At 25.0% G+C, this 23,663-nt stretch overlaps 1 protein-coding gene across 1 annotated transcript; it reads left to right on the forward strand.

Moving 5' to 3' along the window:
- Positions 1-1,354: 1,354 nt before the first annotated feature.
- LOC126901462 (uncharacterized) lies at positions 1,355-9,798 on the forward strand. The gene is made up of 5 exons (XM_050677916.1): positions 1,355-1,389; positions 1,471-1,640; positions 5,444-5,665; positions 7,061-7,204; positions 9,336-9,798. Exons 2-5 carry the CDS (start codon positions 1,547-1,549, stop codon positions 9,587-9,589), a joined length of 714 nt encoding a protein of 237 aa, XP_050533873.1. The 5' UTR covers positions 1,355-1,389; positions 1,471-1,546; the 3' UTR covers positions 9,590-9,798.
- Positions 9,799-23,663: the final 13,865 nt, after the last annotated feature.

Raw genomic sequence — 23,663 nt, forward strand, 5'->3', positions numbered from 1 at the left:
ACTTTCTTGGATTGTTGTTGTAAATTGTAAGATTGTTGGATTGTAAATATTTTAAGTATTGGATAATTTAAGTAATTTTATATACTACTGTGTTTTTATAGTATTGAATAATAGACTTCGATAGAGATGTAACCAAGATTTTCATATCAAAATAAATTGTTGAACTTTTTTTGGTGATAATTTTATAAAAAATGTAAGTTTCACATGACTATGTGGCTATATTTATTTTAACAATTGTTTTAGACTAGTCATTTTCTATTTTATAAGCTAGTTAAATATGTGTATATAATCATAAAATATTTTTATGTTCATCTTGTATGTCTTATAGGGATGTCAATTTCATTTTTTTTTTTTATGACAACATACTTATTTAACATATTTACTAGCTCATAAAATAGAAAATTATGTAATTAAAAAAATGACTGGTTAATATCAACATTTACCAGTATTTCAGAAGTTATTAACAATACAAATAAATAACAGTTTAATTACAACCACGAGCCTGTAACTATCGCTCTCAAGATGGACTCTGCAACGAGTCCAAAACGTCGCTCATTACTGAAAAATTGGTTACATCCGTAAACATTTCAAGCAAACGACAATCTATGAAATCTTGTACACATTCAGATATTTCAATATCACAATGATTCGATGCTTTTTCGATTTCTAATTATTATTATTATTACATTAATAGATTTTCACACATGACTTTGTTTTTCTATATTTTACATCTTCTCATGAAACACTCGTGCTCATACCTTGACAGAAAAATATATTATATAATTTTTTAAGTAAATACATAGTAACTCAATCATTCTCATCTACATACAGAATTCTGCAATAAATTTTTGTATTCATTTTGAGTTAATAATTAGTTATAATCAAAACACTGAAATTAAAATATTATACAATAAAGATTTGAACAATAACACATTGAGTCATAAAAATATAATGAAGTTGGGTAACTGCGCGTAAAATAATAAAATAATTTCACTATTATATTTTTTTATTAAAAATATAAATGCTTTACAGAGTGATACTAAGCATGTTTGTCACCGTATTTTTGATAAATAATGAGACTGTAAAAAAAATATATTATTAAGGGTAGATTTTAGGGGTAATTTAAAAAAATTAAGTGACAACCTACTAAATTTTTTAAAATATTAAGTGAATATAAAATATATATTATATTTACATTTTATATTATAATATATAGTATATTAATACAGTAAATAATGTTGGATTTTTATTTTTAAGCTAAGTCAATTTTTTATACGTTTCAAAATATTATTTCTCAAAAATTGACTTAAAAACGATTTCGCGATGTATGATTTAAAAATGAATCTTCACTGTTTTTATATAATTAGTGTAATTCAACTTTTCAAAGTAGTAAGTAATCATGTATTTATATTTTGGTAAAAATATCAACCCTCTGTTTATAATGAAACGTTAATATCTCGGTTACCATAGAAGACTACAACAAAAACTCATACAACAAGCAAAGTTTGGTCAAATACTTCATTTGTATAATTTCACCATCATTACAATGGCGCACAGAACAAAATTATGTGATCAAGGTGGAATATTCAATGCTTCTAGACCTTTGAATTATAGTGTGGGGACACGTTCATTTTTAAATGGTAATGTTATTGTCTAATTTGTTAAAATTGATTTAAGTAGTGTAAGAACATTAATTACTATGTTCTTACCACTTATATTATACACGTTTTATTTCCATTTACTTAATTCCTAATACATATTAATTATCATAGAGAGAGATGCTGATGTGACAATTCTTCTCCTCTGTAGCCCAGAGCTACTGACGTTGAACTAACAAAAGGGCAGTTGTGTTTGAACTATAGAAATAGTTTTTAATGCCATTACTTTCGTCTTATTTATATTATTAATAACTTAACTTGTTTTATTCAATGACTCATCTATCGCCATCATAGCCAACTAACTCCTTCTCACTTGAATATACCTACTAACCAACTGTACTAGGATTCAGGTCAGACGTATTGTACATTACATATAACTTAGATTTACTGAATATATAAAATATAACTTTACTTTGTCGTTGACATAAAACAATGGTCTAACTTCATTATATAATCTATCTCTTGTAACTAAGGTACACGATTGCTTGTGTCTCCTTCAGGTAATTAAAACTCATTTAAGGATATAGGGACAATATTTGGGCAGACGTCGGGTAGATTGCGATTCTTGGTTTTAACTAAGATCCTCAAGTATTAAACAAGCCCCTAACATTGATATTAATTTTTTTTTTAAATAAAAATATTAACTCATCATTTTACCGTTTCTTATTATAATTATTTCAACACATGTTCATAATATTGCGAACAAATTTATACAACGAAATACAATTTTAATATCACAAAGAGTTTGTAGACAAATATTAATCAATTGTATCTAATTAAATATCTTGTCCTTTACCGTTAACTCGTTATACTATAACTTATATTCTACAAATAACTTAACTATAATTAAAAAATATCCATATGGCTTCTTTTGTTAATAACATGGTGGTGATCTTAAATAAATTAATACAAATTAAATTTAAACCTTTAAATTTTCAAATTACTATGAAATATTACGTTAATTTTTGACTTAGTTAACTTCAGCACTATCTATGAGATTAAATTTACGAGTGTGCGATTGGGATTTTTATCCAAACTAGATGACGTTAGTTACTATTGCAAAAAATTCAGTGTAATAATAAATGAAAATTATTATTTATTCATCAAAAACTTTTCAGTTTTTTGGATTAATAGCACATCTAAATAACAATTAAAGAGTTGTAATATTCTATATACACAGAGTGATTTATTTATCATGAACTACTCAATTAAATAGATGACAATTTTGGGACCAATATTTAAAAAGTCATTAACTTTTTTATGCGTAGCCGTTTTCTAAATTAGATCATTTAATATTTTATAGGCTAGTTAAATATGTATGTTACCATTTATCAAAATAAATTTGATATCCCAATAATACACGAGGGATGAACATAAAAAATATTTTATAACAGATAAATGAAAAAACATATGTCACTAAAAATAGCCAAAAAAAAATTATTTTATGAGAAATTGTTTTTTTGTTATTTTAACAAGCTTTAAGTTTCACCTCAATAATTTAAAAAAGTAGAATTCGATCTTTAATATTTGTTATAAATTTTATATCAATAAAGATTTAAAAAGTACTAAGAAAGTTTTTATTGCAACATGGCTTTTATATTATTTCAACGATAGATAGCATAGGCAGTGACAGTATCTGAGAAAAAATTAGCAAAATTACTTAGTTCGACAAAATTTGAGTCATGGAATGTTTGTGAAATTTATTTATTGTTTCTGATAGTTTCATTGGACGTTGTTTCCGAATAAGTCCATAGTTTTGTTCTTTCCTCAGTATTTTAGCCATAATTTCAGTATTTGTAGAAATAACGGCTTTTCACATAAAATGTTAATTAAAAAAAATAATTTACAAATATAATCATGATTATGCACTTTGTGTACATTTTGTAATCATTACATGGAGTGTGGATGTCGGTATGAACTTTTAAAGTTGAGTTTTACAGAATAGTTAAAAAAGTAAAACTGAACTCTTCTCTTTATCTTTTTTTTTTTTTACTCATAGTTAAATTATTCAAACTATAATTTAAAAAGTTATAGGAAATCAGCATTAAAACAAAAAAAAAAAAAAGAAATGTTCAGAAACAATAAAAAAAAATTCACAAACATTTCACAACTCAAAATTTGTCAAGCTGTGTATTAGTGTTAAAAAAGTGAATTTCAAAAATTGTAGACCTTTTATGAGTTCATCATAACAAAGGTTATAGCAATGGGTTTTTCATTAAGTGACATAATTTGGTACTCGGTGACACAATTTTTATTGCCAACTTAATTTTTTCATTGCGGAAAACTCATTTTAGATGAATTCAAATACTTTTTGTCTTTTTAGTAATTATTTTATAAAATAGATGTGCTGAATTAAATTTAAGGTTATATTTGAAATAGCTCAATAATTAGTTAAAACTATATTATATTAACCCTGTAATAAAAACTTTTTGTTATATTATAAGCAATTTTATTTAAAAATTAAGTAATACTGTTTTTATGATAATTAATTTCAAAATTAATCTATGTCAGTTGTACTTATAATACTCATAATACCAGAACGTAGTAAATATTTAGAATTCAAGTTTGACAAAAATAAAAAAATACTTTTCCCACTAGTTTTAAATGTGCAGTTTGATTTCAATCAAACCGGTAGTTTTTCAATTGAAAACGTAATAGAATAAGTTTCTCTGATTTTTTTTTAACTTTAAAAAAACTTTGAAGCATATCAAATAACTTTTTAAGTAGGAAAAGTCCAAGCAAAGTGAATAATGATAATTTCTCAAAATCTAAATGTTGTAATTGAATTTTGTAAACTTAGACTGAAAGTACAGCGTGATAACTACGTCGGGCTACGGTTTAATAAAAAGTGGTCCTCATGTGATAATTTTTCTTAAATTTAACAATTTTGTAGAAATTTTCGTAGCTAAAAAATACTTATTTTTCCTTATACAATTGGAGTACATAAAAGTAATTATACAGTTGTCTTTATAAATTCGATGATATTTGTGCAATTCATCTACTATAGTTATACTTATAAATGATTAATTTGAAAAAAAATCTGATTAAGCAAAGTAAATAATTGTATTTTAACGGTTTAAAATTGTTACTCATTTGAAACCGTTACGGAAGTATTATTTTCTTCTAATTACGCCCCTTCAAATGTGCTTCCCATTGACCTCTGCTCCAACTTAAATACGTTATTGAACATAATTTATAACTAAATATCATATAGTTAAATTTTTCATGTACTACATAAACTAAAATGAAGAATCACATAAGTGTGTTGCCACGTTTAACTCCCCTCTTTGTATTGAAGGAAATAGATGGCTTTGAAAAAAAATCTACGTCTAACGTTATTTGTTTTGTATCAGTGTACTTAAAAACAAAAAATTACAGTGAAATATAAAACGTACACAAGATGTTAAGTACATTATGGATTTGTAATTAGTAGGGTTCAGGACTTTGTGTATTTATAAAATTTGTTTGGACAACTTCCCAGACACCCGACCCACGAAAATTTACCGTAACTATATAGAATACCATAGAAAGTTGTTTATTCTAGGGGTAAGTAATTCCCCTAAAAATAAATTTATGATTACTATCTTGATTAGGTTTAAAAAAAAAGTAATATTTATTTCTCTTTGATGTTCTCGGCATGACTAAAGTAGACATTATAAATGCATAAAGTCCTGAACTCTAATTATTAGTATTTGTGCAAAGTTTTGTACGAACTAAATAATTTAATTAATGTTTTTATAATGTAGTTTTTAATTTGTATAAAATAAAAATATTGTTGTTTACAGATTTAATTAATGAAAGTCGATTGACAACATTGCAACGAAAATCTGTCGAGGGTTGGCTAAGATCCGGTAAACAACCTTCGATATATCTATCTCCTACTTCCCTTCGCACATCAGCTCCGGCCAACATCAAACGAGACCGCTGTTTTAAGCCCAGAACACTAAAAAATATTGTTGAATCTGGTGCTTATGAACCGGAATCATTTCAATCCGACAGAAGAACAAGTAAAATAATAAAGACAAAGTAAAATTGTCCTTGAACATTGCGATGTAATAAGAATTAGTGTTTGATCATATGATTTGCAATACCCAAATTCAGTTAACAGAAAAACCATTTGATGATTTGAAAAATTCCCTTTTCCAATAGGCGCGAGTACTTATGACGCATACATGCCTGATATATCTCTTACGTCAATATTGATTATGTTCGGTATATTTATGCGTTTACAAATGTGTATGACATGTGTACATGTTAAACAATCGCGTGACTAGTTTTACCGTACCGTTTAACGCGTTGCATATCATAGAGCTGGGGACGTTAGGTTCGAAATATTTTTAATATGCAAGGGAAGAGCAATTTATTCCTTGAAACACGTTCAATAAATAATTACAACAAGCTATCCTTATCATATCGCCCATCGAATCCGCCCGGCTGTCTCAAATACTATCTGACAGAAACTACTTAATCGTCCCGTCGCCGTCCTCACAATAACGGATTCCAAAATAATCGTTGTCGTCTTCTGAATCCCTGGTGCCTATTTTTAAAATTTGGACTAATCTTTGACTATTAAATCATTGTGTTGACGATAAGTACTACGAAAATACGTTATTTTTCCTGAGTCCCTGGTACAGTTTTTCCAAATATTTTTGGCAACTGCAGTGACCTGCAACAGTATGTTTTACGAAAAACATAGACGGATTGGTTGCCTACACAAAACGCCTTAAACCTGATGCATTTAAAAATTAAATGATTTTTGCCTATTTTTCTCACAAGAAATTATAAATTTATGTTTATTAATATACGCGTTCAATACATCGACTAGTTTTTATTTATTTTTATGGTTATTATATTTCACTACTAGCATGCTAATAAAAGCGAAGGCTTAATTAGAAAAAAAAATGTATTATACTAAATCAATTTTATTTTCACCTTAAAAAAAGTTTTATAAACAGCATAAATATTATTTTCTAAGAACTCACTTAAATAAATTAACAGAATAATGTTTGAAATGAATAAATACTTAAATAATGATTACTTAAATTTTCTTTAATTTTTTTAATGTACCAACCTCATTTTTTCATAAATATTAACCAAGTACAATTATTATTAACTACTAAAATAAAAATCTATTAATCTTATTAATAAAATATTTTCACTTATTAACGTCTTTCTCATTTAGTGTCGTGCTAAAAAAAAAAAAAAACTCGCGTTTAGTTTGATTAAAATGAAATTACACAACAATTTTTTTATTGCTCATTCATGTGTTTGATAAGCAAGGATATTTTATACTATCAATATATTCGTTTCTCATAAACAATTTTAAATTATTAACAAATAGATTGGTTATAATTGACAATGTATTTCTAAATAATTTATAATGTTTATTATTATTTTACAAGAAAATTACTCTGCAGAGAAAGAAAGGTTACAAAGTATTATGATGTATGGTAAAGTGACGAAAATTGATTCAGCGACAGAACCCAAAAAATCTATTGTCGCTAAACAAATAAATATAAACTCTGAAGACTATCTTATAGATTCAGGTAAGATAATTAAATATATTGAAAGTTTACTAAATGATTTCATTAGGCAGTGGCATATAAACTGTTAAATTATAACCTGTTGCCTCGGGATAGCAAATTTTTAAATACACCTCCGTTTATTTACTGTTAAAAATTGTTCACTTTGTAATGTGCACTTCATTTAATATTCTTTAAAGATTTTTTTAATAGAAATAAAAAAATACCATCAAGGTAAATTTAAAATCTAGTATTTTTGATGTTAATATAGTGATAAAATATAACATAAAATTTACAAAAATAAATAAATTTTTTATTAAAAATTATAAACGGATATTTTAAATCTTGTATAGTAAACAACATTGAAGTTATTATAATATTACACTACGAGAAAAAATTAGCTCTTTTTATTTAGATGGTTGTTATAAGATAAAGACTTATCTGTACATTTATTCAGAAAAACTAATCGAAATATTAGAGAGCTTAAGTCAATTATCTTATAATTCATAGAGCGTGTTATTAATACATAAAATAAATATACAGAGTGTTTCAGGTATAATACTTAGAACTTTTATCTAATAATCATTTCGCTGTAATTTTTCAAAAACAATGTTTGTATGTTTTGCGAAAGCATATTTTGATTTGTCTTAAATAAGATATAATTGTTTTCCTAAAGCTTAAAACATCCTTTTTTTAGTCTTTTTCGACTAAAAATTCTTATGGGTCCATGACAATCTTAGGACAAATAGTGGCCCATTGATATACAAGCATTTTAATACAATGAGTGGTTAATACCCCACTCACCCCAAGTCCCTAAGTAGTTGGGATTAAGGCGAGGAAGAAGAAAAAGAGTGGGTATTAGCCACTGGGTATGTATTGCGGTTGGGTGCACATTGAACTGGTGTTCGTATACACCGCGTTCCGTTTAAATTACATAAAACATCTTATTTAAATAGAGTAAAAACTCTACTTGAGAATAAATGAGCGATTCAGTTAATGAAGCAAATTTTATACATTTTTTTTCTAGGTTTGTCAAATAAATATTAGAAATAAAGTTTTAATATTCTATTTATATTTACATTTGTGGAAAAAAGATAAATTTGTACAATAATTAATGAAAAGTTTCCTTGGGAATTATTTAACCGCAAACATATTTATGCAGTTATAATGAATTAAAATAATTATTATTATTAACTTTATTTAAAACCCATTTAGACGAATTGATATTCAAATATAATAAGTTTCCTAATGGGTTATCAGCACATCAACGTAATCAAATTTTCGTGGCACATATAATTAATTAGAAATTCGTAGTTATGTTAACTCAGTAATTTACAGTGTCTGAATACAAATCCTAAAATAAATTTTGTTGCTGCGGGTTTTAATTTTATATCTCATTTTAAGTTTACAGTATTACGAAAACGCTATGAATGCTACTATAATTCTTTTATTGTACTTATATGTAGGAATAAGTACATCAGTAGGAATAAGTATATCATTTTTAGACGATAATACAGATATATATTCATTCTAATATGTGTAATGCATATTCGTGTAAGAACAGAACATCAAAAAAGGTTTTTTAAATCCCAGTTTTTACTAATATATTATTTCCCATATGAGCCAATACGTAGTAAATTTTTATAAAAAAACAAAAAGTGTAATTTTAAAAAAAATACAGCTATTTTTTCATGTAATTATAGATTTATTTACTGATAAATTTGCATTAACTAAAAAATTAAGTAATTACAATAAAAATGTACAATGTATTATTGTAAAGTATTAGATTATAAAAATTATTGCATTAAAAACAAGAGCACTATAAATTTATTTACAAATTGTTTTTTAAGTTTTAACATTTTAACTGCATAAATGAGATTATAAATAGGTACATATTGCTAGGTGGTAAATGATCAAATAGGGTTAAGGACAATGTGTGTTTGAAAATCGTTGATTTTGTAAAACATAATTACCAATCTTTTAAATCCCTATTATTAAATGAATAAGTTGTAGTTTAAAGAAAAGAAATCTTAGATTTACTGAAACTCGGACTATGGTATTATTTTTATAATGTATTGTAGAACAACACAAACAAAAAATATGTAATAATAAAGCTACTTTATATTTGTTTTTCATTTTTTGTTCATGCATTTAGTTATATTGGAAATTGAAGACCGAGAAAAATTTCTTTCCAATATGGAAATTTTGGGTCAAGCTGCAAAATATAGAGAGTCAATAACCTTCGAAATACGAGATCGTGTAAGACATTTGCAAGAATTTTTAAGAAAAACATCTTCAACACATCGCCAAACAGACATACAAAAAATAGCTTTAAAATACCGACAACCACAAATTCCATCCAAACCATACAAAATAGATATTGTTGACAGTGTAAAAGGAATGCAATAATATCACACTCGATGTTTTATTCTTGCATTATTGCATTTTTCAAGTATAGAATTTTTTTTAAGAATAGAATAATACTGATAATAAATAGGAAAATACGCACATAAATGTTAAAAAAAAATTTAACTACAAGAGTTCATTTTATAGATGTTTTTTTTATTTTCTTAGAAAAATTGCTTAACATATATTGAAGCTAATAATACAAATTGTAAACAAATGTATTCTATAATTTCATATATACCATTAATTCAGATAATAATAATAGATATATATTATAGATAAAATATAAAAAATAACCTATTTATAGTTTGGATGATATCTTGATAAAACGATAACTTTATATGAGGTTATGTTAAGTTGGTTTTAATGTTATCAAAAACAAATTTGACTTGTGTTAAAAACACAAGAAAATTTAAAGTAATTGTTGTAAATGAAGTATTATCAGTAAACAGATTGCATTTGAAATAGTCATATACCTATTTTTATTTCTATAAACATAATTACCTTTTTCACTAAGCTACCTAACGATTATATTTAATCTCCAACTTCTAAGCCTCTTAAATGGTTGAAATTGTATGTTATTTCAGTTATTTTTCCTAGGAAGTCTTAATTTCTTCGAATATGTGGTTAGCAGAGATTTTGGTAGATAACAAATTATTATTTTATGATAATCATCTCATAAATAAATGCGATTTTATGGCCTAAAACTACAATGTATTTATATTATTGTTCTTTATGAAAGTATCACAAAAAAAAATGTATACATATACAATTCATATTCAATGTTTGGAAATTAATTAGTTTTATTTTTAAATTTCAAAAATTTATCTGAAAAATTTAAATACTGATAAGAAAATAATAAAACAATATTACTTGTTATTATAAATTTTCAATGTTTGACTTTTACTATGTTCATATCATAGTTAAATAAATTGTGAATTTGAGAAGAAATTTTAATTAAACAAACAAGGAGAACTTTTAAAAGAAGTCCATTAAAATGTTCACTAAAATTTGAATAAAAATGACGTTTGAACTAACAGACCATCTCGTGATGATCTCATAATAATCAAGTCATATAATTAAATTATACATCACACATTTATTTATTTTACTAATTAATATTATACATATTATTTATATTTAGTTTGTGTGGAAAAAAGTAATAGTATATTTTCAACTTAATAATACTTAAAATATTCATCGTGTTAGTATTTGTATCCTGCAACTATCGTGCTTTACAAATACATTTAAAAAACTGTTATATGAATTTTTTAAAAATAATCAAGTAAGCTGTCTTAGTATAAAGTCAAATTGATGTTTAGCCTGTTAGAATACCCGTCAACGATAAAACCGCCTACATAATATTTCCTTGACTTATGTGTGTTTCTCTTGTTCGATAAGTGCAATAGTATTATATCACCAAATAAGTTACGACTTGAACTGTAGTAAATCTTCATGACTATCTCGATTGCACGCGGTAGATGGAAATTGACATTTCTCACAAATTACATTTTCATGTCTCATAAATAATAGTTGAATAGCATTATGAAAACAGCATTATTTGTAATACTGAATTATATTGTATACGTTTCGTAGTTTTCACATTTCAATCATAATTTATATTTTTTTTGGATTTTTAAGTTTGTATAAGTGAAACACAATTTACTTATTTTTTTAAATTCATATTATATGTAGATAGAATTTGTTGTTATGTTGCATTAGGCTTTTTGTCGGTACAATATAATACGTGCAATTATAAACCTGTGTTAAATTGTAGTATACTTGGTGAAATAATAAAAATCACTACTATATTTTGATTCGATAAATGTTATGAATCATCCAAACAAATTATAATTTAGAGAATCGCTCGGTTAATTCCAATATTGCACAGCCCAGTAGATTTTGGAGGATGAGTCGTATTTTTTGATCCTTTATAATTTTATACGATTGAATGTACACTATATATTTATCAATAATACTTACTACACTTAAACCTTTTTTGGCCATTACCTGTACTCTATTTGAGTTGTACCCATCGATAAGAATGTATATATTTTTTTTTTTCACACGGTCATTTTTTTTAAACGTCATTGATTCTATTGATCCGTACACAATGTAAAAACACAATATTTTATGATAAGTAAATGACTCTTATTTCAATTGACTAACCAGTAGTTTCATTGATATGGCTAACAAACACGATCAGTAACTTATAATTAATATATATTTAATTGCTTATAATTGACAGTATGGATAAAAACAAATTGTAAAGCGAAAAAAAAGGAAAAGTGAAATATTCAAAAACATTTTTATATTGCTGCTTTTTACAGTTTTATTGGTTGAATAATTAGCCTACAATGTTTATATTGTACATGAATAATATCTCAGAGATAATTTTAGGTTTGTGCGGCACAACATATGGCGACAGGTAAGCGAACAACAAAAGAGTTCGTGTAGTAATGCATTTCAACTACGCCCCAATATTTCTTTCATTCATAAACTGAGTAATCATAATTAAATCATAAATGAAAAACCGGATGAATATTGTAACTTTAGAAGATCATTATTTTTAAATAAAATATACATAGATGCAAAGGTAGCTTTTAATACAAGTAACTAAAAAAACGTTTTTTTTAAATTCAAACATCATAAGTACTATACATAATAAATGACTGTCAATAATTAATTTAAAACCCGAACTAAAAATAGATTCTAAAACTAAGGATTTTAAAAACAAAACATATTTATAGCAGTCCTTTTCTAAAATTTTATTTTTATCATTTTAAAAAACAAGGGGCTCATTTTGATAACTGAACGACTTCTTTTAGTCGAAAAATAAGATGGTTCGGTAATTGCGAGGCTTAATACATTCTCAGTAGCAGTTCTGTTGAAAAAATTGTTTTGTCAAATTGAAAATAAAGATAACTGGTGGGTGGTTTTCATAAAAAATATTTATAACTTTAAGTTATANAAATTGTTTTGTCAAATTGAAAATAAAGATAACTGGTGGGTGGTTTTCATAAAAAATATTTATAACTTTGAGTTATATATTTGTCGAGTACAGTCTTTCAATGTTAATGGTACTTAATTAACTTCTCAATTTTTTTTTATTTAAATAATTTTCGACTTTAGATCTCGTATAACTTAAAAACATGACACCCAAGAATATATTTTGTTAACACTTTGATATCCAAGTTCAAAAAATTGTCTCTAACTAACCAATAATGCATTTTCAGTAATTTACTTTAAAAATTTTGCTAATAGAACTAATAGTTTACCAAAATTATAACCACATAATTTAAAAGACATGACTTTTCAATGTCCAAACAAAGTTGGAGTCTAAGGGTCATCAATATATAGAGTAATACTTGTAATCGCAAAGAAGTTTTTGCTAAATAATGTTTAATTTAAAAAAATTGTATACACTTCAAACATTAGTTATGATTTCTTTTACTAATAAACTTAAGAACCTTATTTTCTAAACTAAAAATTTACCAAATAAAAAAATAATTGAGATTTTTAAGTTTTATTATTGTAAATGTATAGCTTCTTTTTTATTTTGAAATATATTTCAACAATTTATGAGCTTAAATATACTAATGAATGTGTTAACTATACATATTATGTAACCTTATTTCTAAATCTCTTTTATAGTGTCCTATTGGAGATGGCGTGTAAGATCATAGATTTTAATTCGGTAAATAATTGGTTTTGGAATAAAAATTATTACTTTTAGAAAGTTAAAACTATTTTCTATAAATAGACATTTAAAAATGTTCTAACTAGCCGTATTTTATCAATATGATTACCATAAGGGTCATTTATAATATAAATTGTGTCGTATTAAACTATCACTATCAATATTTGAGCTTTTATTATTTGAACTCATAACTTCACATTATATCCCCAACTTATTATTTAAGGAAGATTGATTTTCAAATAGAAAAAGGGGACTTTTATATGATCAGATAAAATATTAATTTGTCCCTATTTCTATTTTGTGCCATCTAAATCCAATTTATACCTTTATAAGCTACAAATTTTATACCACATAAAAATAAGGGCAGCATTCATCAGTGTTATTTTTAGATATCAAAAGGAATAAAGACAATCCGTCTTAAGTTAAAATAAACAATAAAAAATTAAATGATCATAACAACTATTTCAATGTACGTGAAAATATTTATAAAATAACATAAAAACACATGGAGAGAACATGTTGAAAAAAAAACGAGTAAATCAATAGAAAGTATTTAGAAATGGCTCGAACAACATTAAGCAAAAATATTCGAAAAATCTTATATATACAATATACTTTGGAAATAAGTACCTCAATTTGGAAAAGTGATAACTATTTTCTATTTGTGTATATATAATACAACTTATACACAATTTTATGTACATACACCATTTGGTATATTGAGACTATTTGAAAGTATCTTGTTGTATGTTCCCAATCAGAAAACGACAACGTATTCAGTACCATATCAAACCTGACAGCTCTGAGCAGTATCGTATTGGCTACCAGTACTGGACCAATACTTGTGTATGTCTGAGATGAAAAAGTTTTTCCGTACCAACAGATCAGTACTGGAGGTTGTGTATAACTAATACAACGCCAGTACTTTGCCAACAATGCCAGAGTACTGATTACTAATACAGTAATTAGACAAAACGCCAGCCAGTAAATTGGGTTGGCCAATTGTCAGAGGGCAGTATTTTTATCACACTTCGCCCGTTTTCCTTATTGGTCCTTAACAAAATGTTCTGCTTGAGCTTTAAAATAATATTTTCTTCAAATAACAAAATAACTATGAATTAATAAAAAAAAAAGTAATTTAAAAACCTGTTTTGATTCCTCTCGAAATAAATATGGAAAAATTCATTTCATCAAAAGACCAATGTCTGTTTTTCTTATTTATTCGTCTAAAAATAAATTAATGTTTTGGATAACGATTTCAATTTTATTTTATTTTATTAGTATTTATTTAAATTTTATTGACTTTGTCATGTGTTTGCTAACTCATTTATATCAATAGTAATTTTATTTTTCAAAAAAATTTTGTCAAAATAAATTATTAAAATTTATTATTATTTATTTAGGTATCTATTTAAGGAAATTATTGATTTAGTTTATCTATCGATATAAATTTATGTTTAATTAAAACTAATAAGAATTAAATTTTAGATAATAAATTCTTTTATTATTAAAAATTGAATATCAACATTTACTTTTTATAATAATTGTTACAAACTAGTATATATAAATAATTACTTTTTAAAAAATATATTGACGCGATTTTGGTGTTAATATGTTTAAGTATAAATTCAATACACATTTTTTAATTATACTTGATGGTTTAAATCAGTTGAAAAATAATTATGCATTATTACATTTAAATTTAAGACACAAATGTTTAATCTCTTAACTCAGTTTCTTGTTCTAAAAATGTGAATTTTAGATCATAAGTTTATGATAAGTATATGTAAAGAGCAGTTTATGATAAGTTTAAGATAAGTAAAGATATTAATTAAAAATATACCTCTGAAATATAATACATAACACTATCTTCGAATTCACACCGGAATGTTCTTTTTAAATGTAATTTTAAAACTTTTGAAGTTATTGCTAGCTAAACAAAAGTGACCGCCAAAAGTTTTAGTATAAAGTTTTATATAGCTGTCTCCAACAGTTATATGATCCGACCTTTACTAAAAAATATTTTAGTATTTTACAGAATTCTATGAAGTAGTCCTATCTAGTATTAAAGAAAATTCCTTTTTTTGAAGATAATATGGTATGTTAAAAAATTAAAACAGTTTTGAGTATTTTTATATTTAAAATTATTTTAAATATATTAATACCTGTATTTTATGAAAACGTTTTCAATTAAGTTGAATTCGGATATGATCCATGGAATATTTATTATATTATAAAAATCCATATTCATTTTATATTATACTTTACTTTTGGATGAATTTTAATGTGTTAAACTCAAGTTAAATAGGAACGAATTTATTATATTTTAAGATGAGATTTATGATAATTGTTTTATTAAATAAATATATCTAAACTTAAATCATCAAAATGATGTATGCATCTTTTATCTTGTATTCTATGTACATGGACATTTAACTTATGCAAGTGTTTAACTTCTGTTTTCAGATAAACTAAGGTAAACAGTATTTAATCCGCTTAACTATAAGTTTATAATTTATGGAGGGGTCGTATTAATCAATTGTAGTTTTAGAAACAGTGTTACTTATAATTATATTTTAAATGTGAAGTTAAGAAGGTATTGATATTAGTTTGTATAAAAACCGTTTTTATAAAAAATTTTAGCAATAACTACATATTTATGAAAATTAAAGTTTTTTTATTCCAAAAAAATGTATACATAAAATACGAGTGTTTATAGATGCAGGGTGGTAAATTTTTTGAGTGCTAAATTTAATTTTCCGCTACGGAATAGTAATTTCTAGAATTTTTGTATAACAATACATATAATTAAACTGAATTTCTGGGGATTTATGATCACCCAGTCATCCTCTGACGCCTTCTTTTAACATTCTAAGTATTTATTTATCAAATGAAAATTTTTAAATCATGACATGAAATTTGCTTAGGAGCAACCATATGTTTATATTAAATATATTTAATTAAAAATATTTAGTTTAAACCTGAAAATTATCAGGTTTAAATATTCATACATTCATTAAGAAGTATTTGTTTTCATTGAGCTTAAAATCGGTCTTAGATGAACTATAGCTGTAGAATTTAATTAAATTACACAAAATGCTTAACAAAAAAGTATTAACATGCTTTTTTACTTAAAAATAATTTGACAACGTCGTGAACTAGTAAATAAAAATATTTACTTGTTCCACAAATTTAAAGAAATCTATTTGATGTTTGACATGTCCCCTTAAAACAGGACAGTCAATGTCTGAAAGTGAAGTCTATAGAAACACACTAAAAATGTCTGAAATGTCTTTAGCACACTATAATGTACTTAAAATTAATTAATAACACAAATAAACGATAATAATTTAACATAAAAGAAATATATAATGTTTAATTTTAATGACCTGGTTTATGCAAGTTTTGCAAAATACATAACATATTTAAAGACATTTGTACATCTTAAAAACATATCGCTAACGAAAGAGACAATTTGATTTTAAATTGTTTCAAATGATATCATGAAATTACTTTGAAAAAAATGAACGATTATAGTTAAAAAGAGTTTTTTTAGATTTCATTAAGTCAGGTATTCAGTTTTCCAGTCAAATTATTTGAATTTAAATGTTTAGAAGTTGTACATTTAGAAATACATCTCCAAATTCTAGAACAATTAACTATATATTTAGCTTTTTCGATTAAACTTATTTAATTTAATTAGTTCCATAATTGCATGACAATACAATGTTTTTAATCAAAAAATGTAATTCTTCTTATTACAATTTTTTTCTAATTATATAGTTGGAAATATTGTTTAGTATTTTATAAGTTGCATTTTTCAATAAATATGTGAAACGTACGATCGTAATTATAAATGCAAAAAAATATTAAGAAAGTAATTAAAAATATTATTTAATTTTCATTAAAATATGAAAAGATAATTGGTCATTGAAAATATGTACAATACTTAAATATAAAATATGAGTATTAACAATAATGCATTGTTGTAGACTTGATACGTTTACATTTTCGTAACTTAACGTATATTATCAGAAACATATTTACAAAAGGGGAACTTCCTGATTTTAAAACTATTATCACAGCCTAACAAAATGAAATAATTTTCGAGTAACAAGGATGGGGTAAGAATTAAATATATACAGTTTGATTTTTTTAAAAATGATACTCCACAATTTTTTTTTTTTTAATAATGATTATCTTATAAAAATGTTGATACAATAAATATTAAGTTTGTTTTAAGAAAAAATTATTTCTAAGGGTAGATTTTAGGGATAACTTTCAAAGTTAAATAGGAACCAATTTTTATTTTTTAATTTTCAATGAAGAATAGTCTATAAAAATATTGACTAATCGATGACTAGTTTTGTATTTTACCTTTGGGATATTAGCACTTAAAAATTTGAAAAAGTGAGGACCTGGGTCGTGTTTAGTGACGCTCTATTTCTTACTATGATGTACAGATAAAAATTCTTCAACATTATGTACACATTTTGCCAATATCGAAAAATTATATTAACTCGAAAAGTAATAATACAAGACTGGTTCTCTACCAGCAAAAATGCTATTAAGACCATTCTCCACGTAATAGTAAAAAAAAATAATAAGTTCCCATTTAACTTTTGAATGTTATCCCAAAATATAATTTATATGTGCATATATATTATTATATATTTCAAGTATGAAATAAATTTATTGTTTTAAATGACATCCACAAAAAAATTTGAAATATACTGTCAAATTTTCAAAAATTAAATTTTTTATTTTATTTCCACCAATAGATTGTCACTGCAACTTCATGATGTTGGGAATATTATTTATAAGAAAGTACTACTGTTTTAACAACAGTGTAATTTTTTTTATCTCCGTCATTATAAATTCTCAATTTCAACTGGATCAATTTTTTACTTCATATGACTGGTATAAAAATCAACAAAAAGAGAAATAAAAATGGTAACATAAGAATGAATACATTTCTGTAAAGGTAATAATCTAAGTTATATGTAGTTATTTCAGGTTAACACTCCAAAAATTAAATTAAATGGTTGTTTGATACTAACAAGAAACTTTTTTTTTTGTTACACTAAAAGGAGTTTAACCACAGTAATTTTATAATATATTTTTTTCCTGTGATCATCAGAGAAGAGTCTTGATACAGAAACTACTTTTTTAACTACAGAAAGTTTTACATTAGAATTTATAACATAAAATCAGGAAAGCAGATGTGTATTCAACTATTCATCAGATTTCTGACCGTCACATGAATAAAATATACTTACAAAGCACTGCTGTCAAATTAAAAAGTGTTATAACAATGCAAATTATCGTGTATAACAGATAAATATCTGGAAAGTTGTAGTCTATCCTACATTATTTGTACTTATTATCTAAATCATTTTTTTTTGGAATGAACAACAAAATGTAGCTATAACGGAACTGAGTTATAATTAAAATGCAAATATCAGTTATCTAGCCTTTATTTAAACAAAACAATTTAAACATTATTATTGCAAATGAATATGGATACGAACTTTCATGCTACTACAAAATTAAATATCTCAAATGTTTTTCATAAATAATCAAACAATTCAACAAAACGTGAAATTATTTTTAATAATTTTAAAAAGTGCTTTCAGGGTACAATCAAATGATGCATCGTTAATGAAATGTAATTGCAATGAGAAATTGTTCGACAGTAATGTACTGAGCATAGCGACAATGAAATTCAATTTCTTATATTCATTAATTTAGTTTATTATTTATTTTAACTTAATTTATTCAAATAACTTCATTTCAGTATAAGTAATGATAAAATAATAATAGTTTATTGAATTTCTCAGAAAAAAAATTTTAATAATTTTTGTTATCAATTTTGTTTCTTTTCCAATAGTCATTTCCATGTCAACATTACTAGGTAGTTTTAGTAAACATATCAAATTAAAATAATGTAATAAATACTCAAATCGAATTTTACTTATCAATTACTGATAGTACAATTTTTTCCCTGTAAGTCTCAACTTTACTGAAAACATATCCAGTTTTTTTTTTAAGAATAACATAACAGATACATTTCTTTTATAGAAATAAAATCAAATTTTATTGAGTTTTTAGTTTCACATCTATTGTGCTTGAGTCACATGACACTTAAACTGTCTTATAAGTATACTCAAGTGTTGTGCCACAGTACCTAACATAAGACCTCGTTAAATCGCGTTATCTACATTACGATTTCAGGCCACTGCGTTTTCCTACAAACTGCCTTGTTCCACTATCGTTGTGCGGGTGGCAATGAAACAACAATTATATCGTAACAACAATAGTGATTCTTTTGTCAGTTTTTGCGTCCTGTTTACTAAATATAACTTTTTAGTAGTTGCTTAAACTGGGTTGTTTTCCCCCGACATTCATTGAGGATGAACATACAATTATACAGTCCGGGTGGCCCTTGAAAGAACACTTGAGAAAAAATGGCCCGTGACCGGTCTTGTGTGTTTAAACAGCGAGAAAATCTAAAATAATAACTAATAGGTAGACGGTTTTTTATTATATTTTTATGATTTATAATTTAAATTGCAGTGGTTTAAATTAAAAGAAATCAAGAGGGTCTTTAAAAAAAACCTGTCAAATACATATATACACATTTTACGACCATGCATTGTTCATTCATAGTAGTTTATTCTATAAATACTCCGAACTAGATCCAATGTCCAGAGCAGAAAACCGTTTTTTTCTTATTCCATTGCACGGATGTAAAAGGCTAAATATTAATCAATACAAGTATGAGGTTTCAAATTATTTAATAATATAATCGTACTTTCTTGTTTACAAAATGTGTATGAAATATTTTGAAATCACTTGCAGTTTTAATAAGATTAGTATTAAGAATTTATAACATGTGATGTTTCAAATTAATTATTATTTTACTGCTAAGATAGTCTTAATAGCATTGTATTAGTTATTAGTATTAAAAACCTAACACATTACAGTTGTCGTAAAGTTGGAACAAGTATAAATGATATTTGAAAGTGAATAACAATCGCTGTCATAAAAACGCTTCAAAGCTAAACAGTTAAAAATTACAATAATTTTTATATTAGTTGTTTGTAATTTTTGTTTCTTTTTTTAATTGCAAGTTTTTTATGGGCTGGTCGATTTTTCATAGAAAAATAATGGGCAGACAATTTTTTCTTAATATAGTAGTAATTTCAAAATCTTTAATTTAATGTAATATAATAGTTTGGTATATTTTTAAAATATTAACTTGAGAAAGATTTGGCATGCGTGGGTGGTGTAATTTAAAATAATCCTGTACTTAAGTTTTTAATTCAGTTTTAATAAAAAGTATATTAAAAAAAGATTATTGTTTCTATTATTTGTCAATATAAATTTCATTAAGTCTTCATCACTGTTTTTAAAAAACGTTATAAAGGTTAAAGTGCAGAAGATTAATTTGAAAAGACATTTACTTATAGTAGAGTAATTTCGAGATATATTTCTAAATTTCTAAAATTGAAGTTTTTTTCCTAACTATCAGTCACTAAATTCAACGAGATTAAAATTGAAATCTTTTGATCATTGAAATCGGTTCAGTGAGAACTGAGAATTTTCATGGACAGACATTAAAAAAAACGCACACCATTACAAAGCCAATACCTTTCAGCTTCACATCGAAACTAATTTTATATGATATACAGGATGATCGAATCTGGTAAGACACTTATTTTCTCAGAAACTATTGAGAATTAAAAATGTTTGTAAAAAGAAAAATTATTAATATTGTATAATATTATAAAAGCCTACAGTTTTCAAAAAATATGGCAAAATTGTGATATTTATAAATATTTTGTTATTTAAAATTAATAGAAATAATAAAAATATTTTTTCTTTTTTTTCCTCGTCTTAATCCCAGCTACTTGGGGTCGGCCAATCTTATCTTAAACTTCCACTTGACACGATCTCTAACATCACCTACGCTCACATCAGTTGTCCTCATATCGCATTCAATAGCATCCCTTCATCTCTTTTTTGGTCTTCCTTTAACATTAATTTCTATAACTGTTCTTACAGCTTCCGATTCTTCTCTCCTCATAACATGAACAAACCATTTAAGTTTATTTTCTCTCATCTTATCCTCGTTTGACGCTACACCTATCTCCCTCTTATATGCTCGTTCCTTATCCTATCTTTTTTAGTCACACCACTCATCCATCTAAGTATTCTCATCTCTGCTTTACTTTCTTATCAACCGCCCAACACTCTGAATCATACATCATAGCTGGCCTCACTACAATCTTGTAGAATCTTCTATTATATTAATGTACCTTTTAGAGACTCCTTTTCTTATTAATGCCAACTTTAAAACCTCTCTGGGTACTCTATCATTCTTCTACTGGCACTTTATCTGATCCTACTGTTATATTCTTTTTCATTGATGCCACAGCCTCTTAATTAAAAATATTTAATTAAGATTATTAATATTTAATTTTATACTTAAAATATTTAACTCAAAATGCAACAAAACTTATTAAAATCTCGTTTACGTATTTCGAGAACAGTATTACAAAAAGTGCTAAACACAAACTGACATCCCGATCTAAAATTTGATGAATAACTAACTTTTATAAAACTAAATTTACTAAACTTGATTAAATTAAAAAATGAGAAAAAAAATTAAATAATCTATGCGATTACAATTATTTTATAAACTTCGTACATAATATTAAGAAGTTTAAGTATGCAAATACGCCATGTTATGTAAGTATATGGTTTTCGTACTATTTGATATCAACAGTGATTCTTTTTTAGGTACAACAAACATAAATATAATATATTTGAAATCTTTATTACATTTTCTATACCTAGTTAAAAAATTTTTGTTTAGAGGGTGAATCAAAAAGAAAAAATGTGTATGGAGTAATTCAGCTTTATTTTTTTTTAATTATTTAAGATAGCAACTTAAGATGCCGGTTAGAAAAAATAGAACATGGCAAAACTGTTTCAATTTTTCACTAATACTATTTTCGTATTTATGAAAATAATAAATATTTTAATATAACTTTATTAAGTAATTTTTGGATATTAGCAATTACTTCAACAACTAGAGCTGATTGAAAAAATCCGAACATGATATATATATATATTATTACTATTGTCATTTTATACTAAATATGTTTCATATAGTCTGTGATTTTGCACTAATAACATGAATAAGATATTTTATCTATTTTATATGTTCTATCGAATAATATGCTAATGAATGACAAAACAATATTTGCGTCAGGATTAGGGATCGAAATAATTCCGATTATTGACAACTTCTCTTATGTCTAGTAAATTAATTCGAATTTTTTTTTAGTACATTATTAAAAAACCATTATGAGTCCATCTTTAAAAACACAATTGAAAATTTTGAGTTTGGTTAAAGATTTTATAATACTTACGATTTCTATAATTATTAACCTTACAAATTTTAAAAATATTCGGTATAGGTTTGAATTATTCAAATTACTTTCAAACATATATTTTATATTAAAAGTAATTAATTCGTTGTAGATTTCATCAACGAAGCGAAACACTAATCTGATGTTGGTGCAATACTGACAGCTTGTCTTGATTTCTACTTATTCTTATCTTTTATTTTGTTATTGGTGTTTTTCTTTATACTATCAGGCCTTGAAAACTTCTTAATGTAAAGTCATTTTGTTGTAAGAAATGTTATAACTTTTACTGAAGTGGTGGTTTCATCTAAATAAAAGACAAATTATTTTATCTTTTATCTAAATAATTGTGTCCCAAATTACTTTATCTAATCTAAATGAATTTCGGGTTATCTTTTCTCAACACTGCTAATTTTATATAAACGAAATTTTATTTTAAATCTTTATAAAAAATTCGGGGTTGGCAAAAACTCAGGGTTAAAAAAAAAAAAAGAAATAAATCAGAGTGTATTTTAGGGTTTATCGAAATAATAATTTTTGAAATTGACTAACCTAATCAAATAATAATAATAAAAAACCAACATACTACAATAAAACGAATTGCCTCAAAGATCAATTTTACATCTACAAATATTGTATTTTAGAATTACATTTTCAATTATTGATTAAGTAAAAACAACGTTAATCATAACAAATTTTTTTCATGCCTAAAAAAAAATTGTGAAAAATTAGCCTAAAGTTTTGAAATTATTGTCTGAATTCGGTAAGAAAAGCCCACTGTGTTTTATTTGGGGTGTGCTCTTCTAGCTGCAAATTTAAATTTCTAGTAAAAATTGAAAACTTTATAATAATTATTTAAATTGTTTAATAAATGTTGTACAATGCAAGGTATACAAATTAAATTATTTAACAGTAGTGAAAATGTCATTAATAATATTTA

The sequence above is a fragment of the Daktulosphaira vitifoliae genome, unplaced genomic scaffold (assembly GCF_025091365.1).
Source record: "Daktulosphaira vitifoliae isolate Bord-2020 unplaced genomic scaffold, ASM2509136v1 Scaffold_3, whole genome shotgun sequence".
Lineage (NCBI taxonomy): Eukaryota > Metazoa > Arthropoda > Insecta > Hemiptera > Phylloxeridae > Daktulosphaira > Daktulosphaira vitifoliae.

Bases quoted from the DNA above. Each gene is read 5' to 3' on its own strand.
- LOC126901462 (XM_050677916.1), top strand. From the start codon at position 1,547: ATGGCGCACAGAACAAAATTATGTGATCAAGGTGGAATATTCAATGCT. The intron at 1,641-5,443 runs GTAATGTTATTG...TGTTGTTTACAG, and splicing joins GACACGTTCATTTTTAAATG to ATTTAATTAATGAAAGTCGA. The intron at 5,666-7,060 runs GTAAAATAATAA...TTATTTTACAAG, and splicing joins TCAATCCGACAGAAGAACAA to AAAATTACTCTGCAGAGAAA.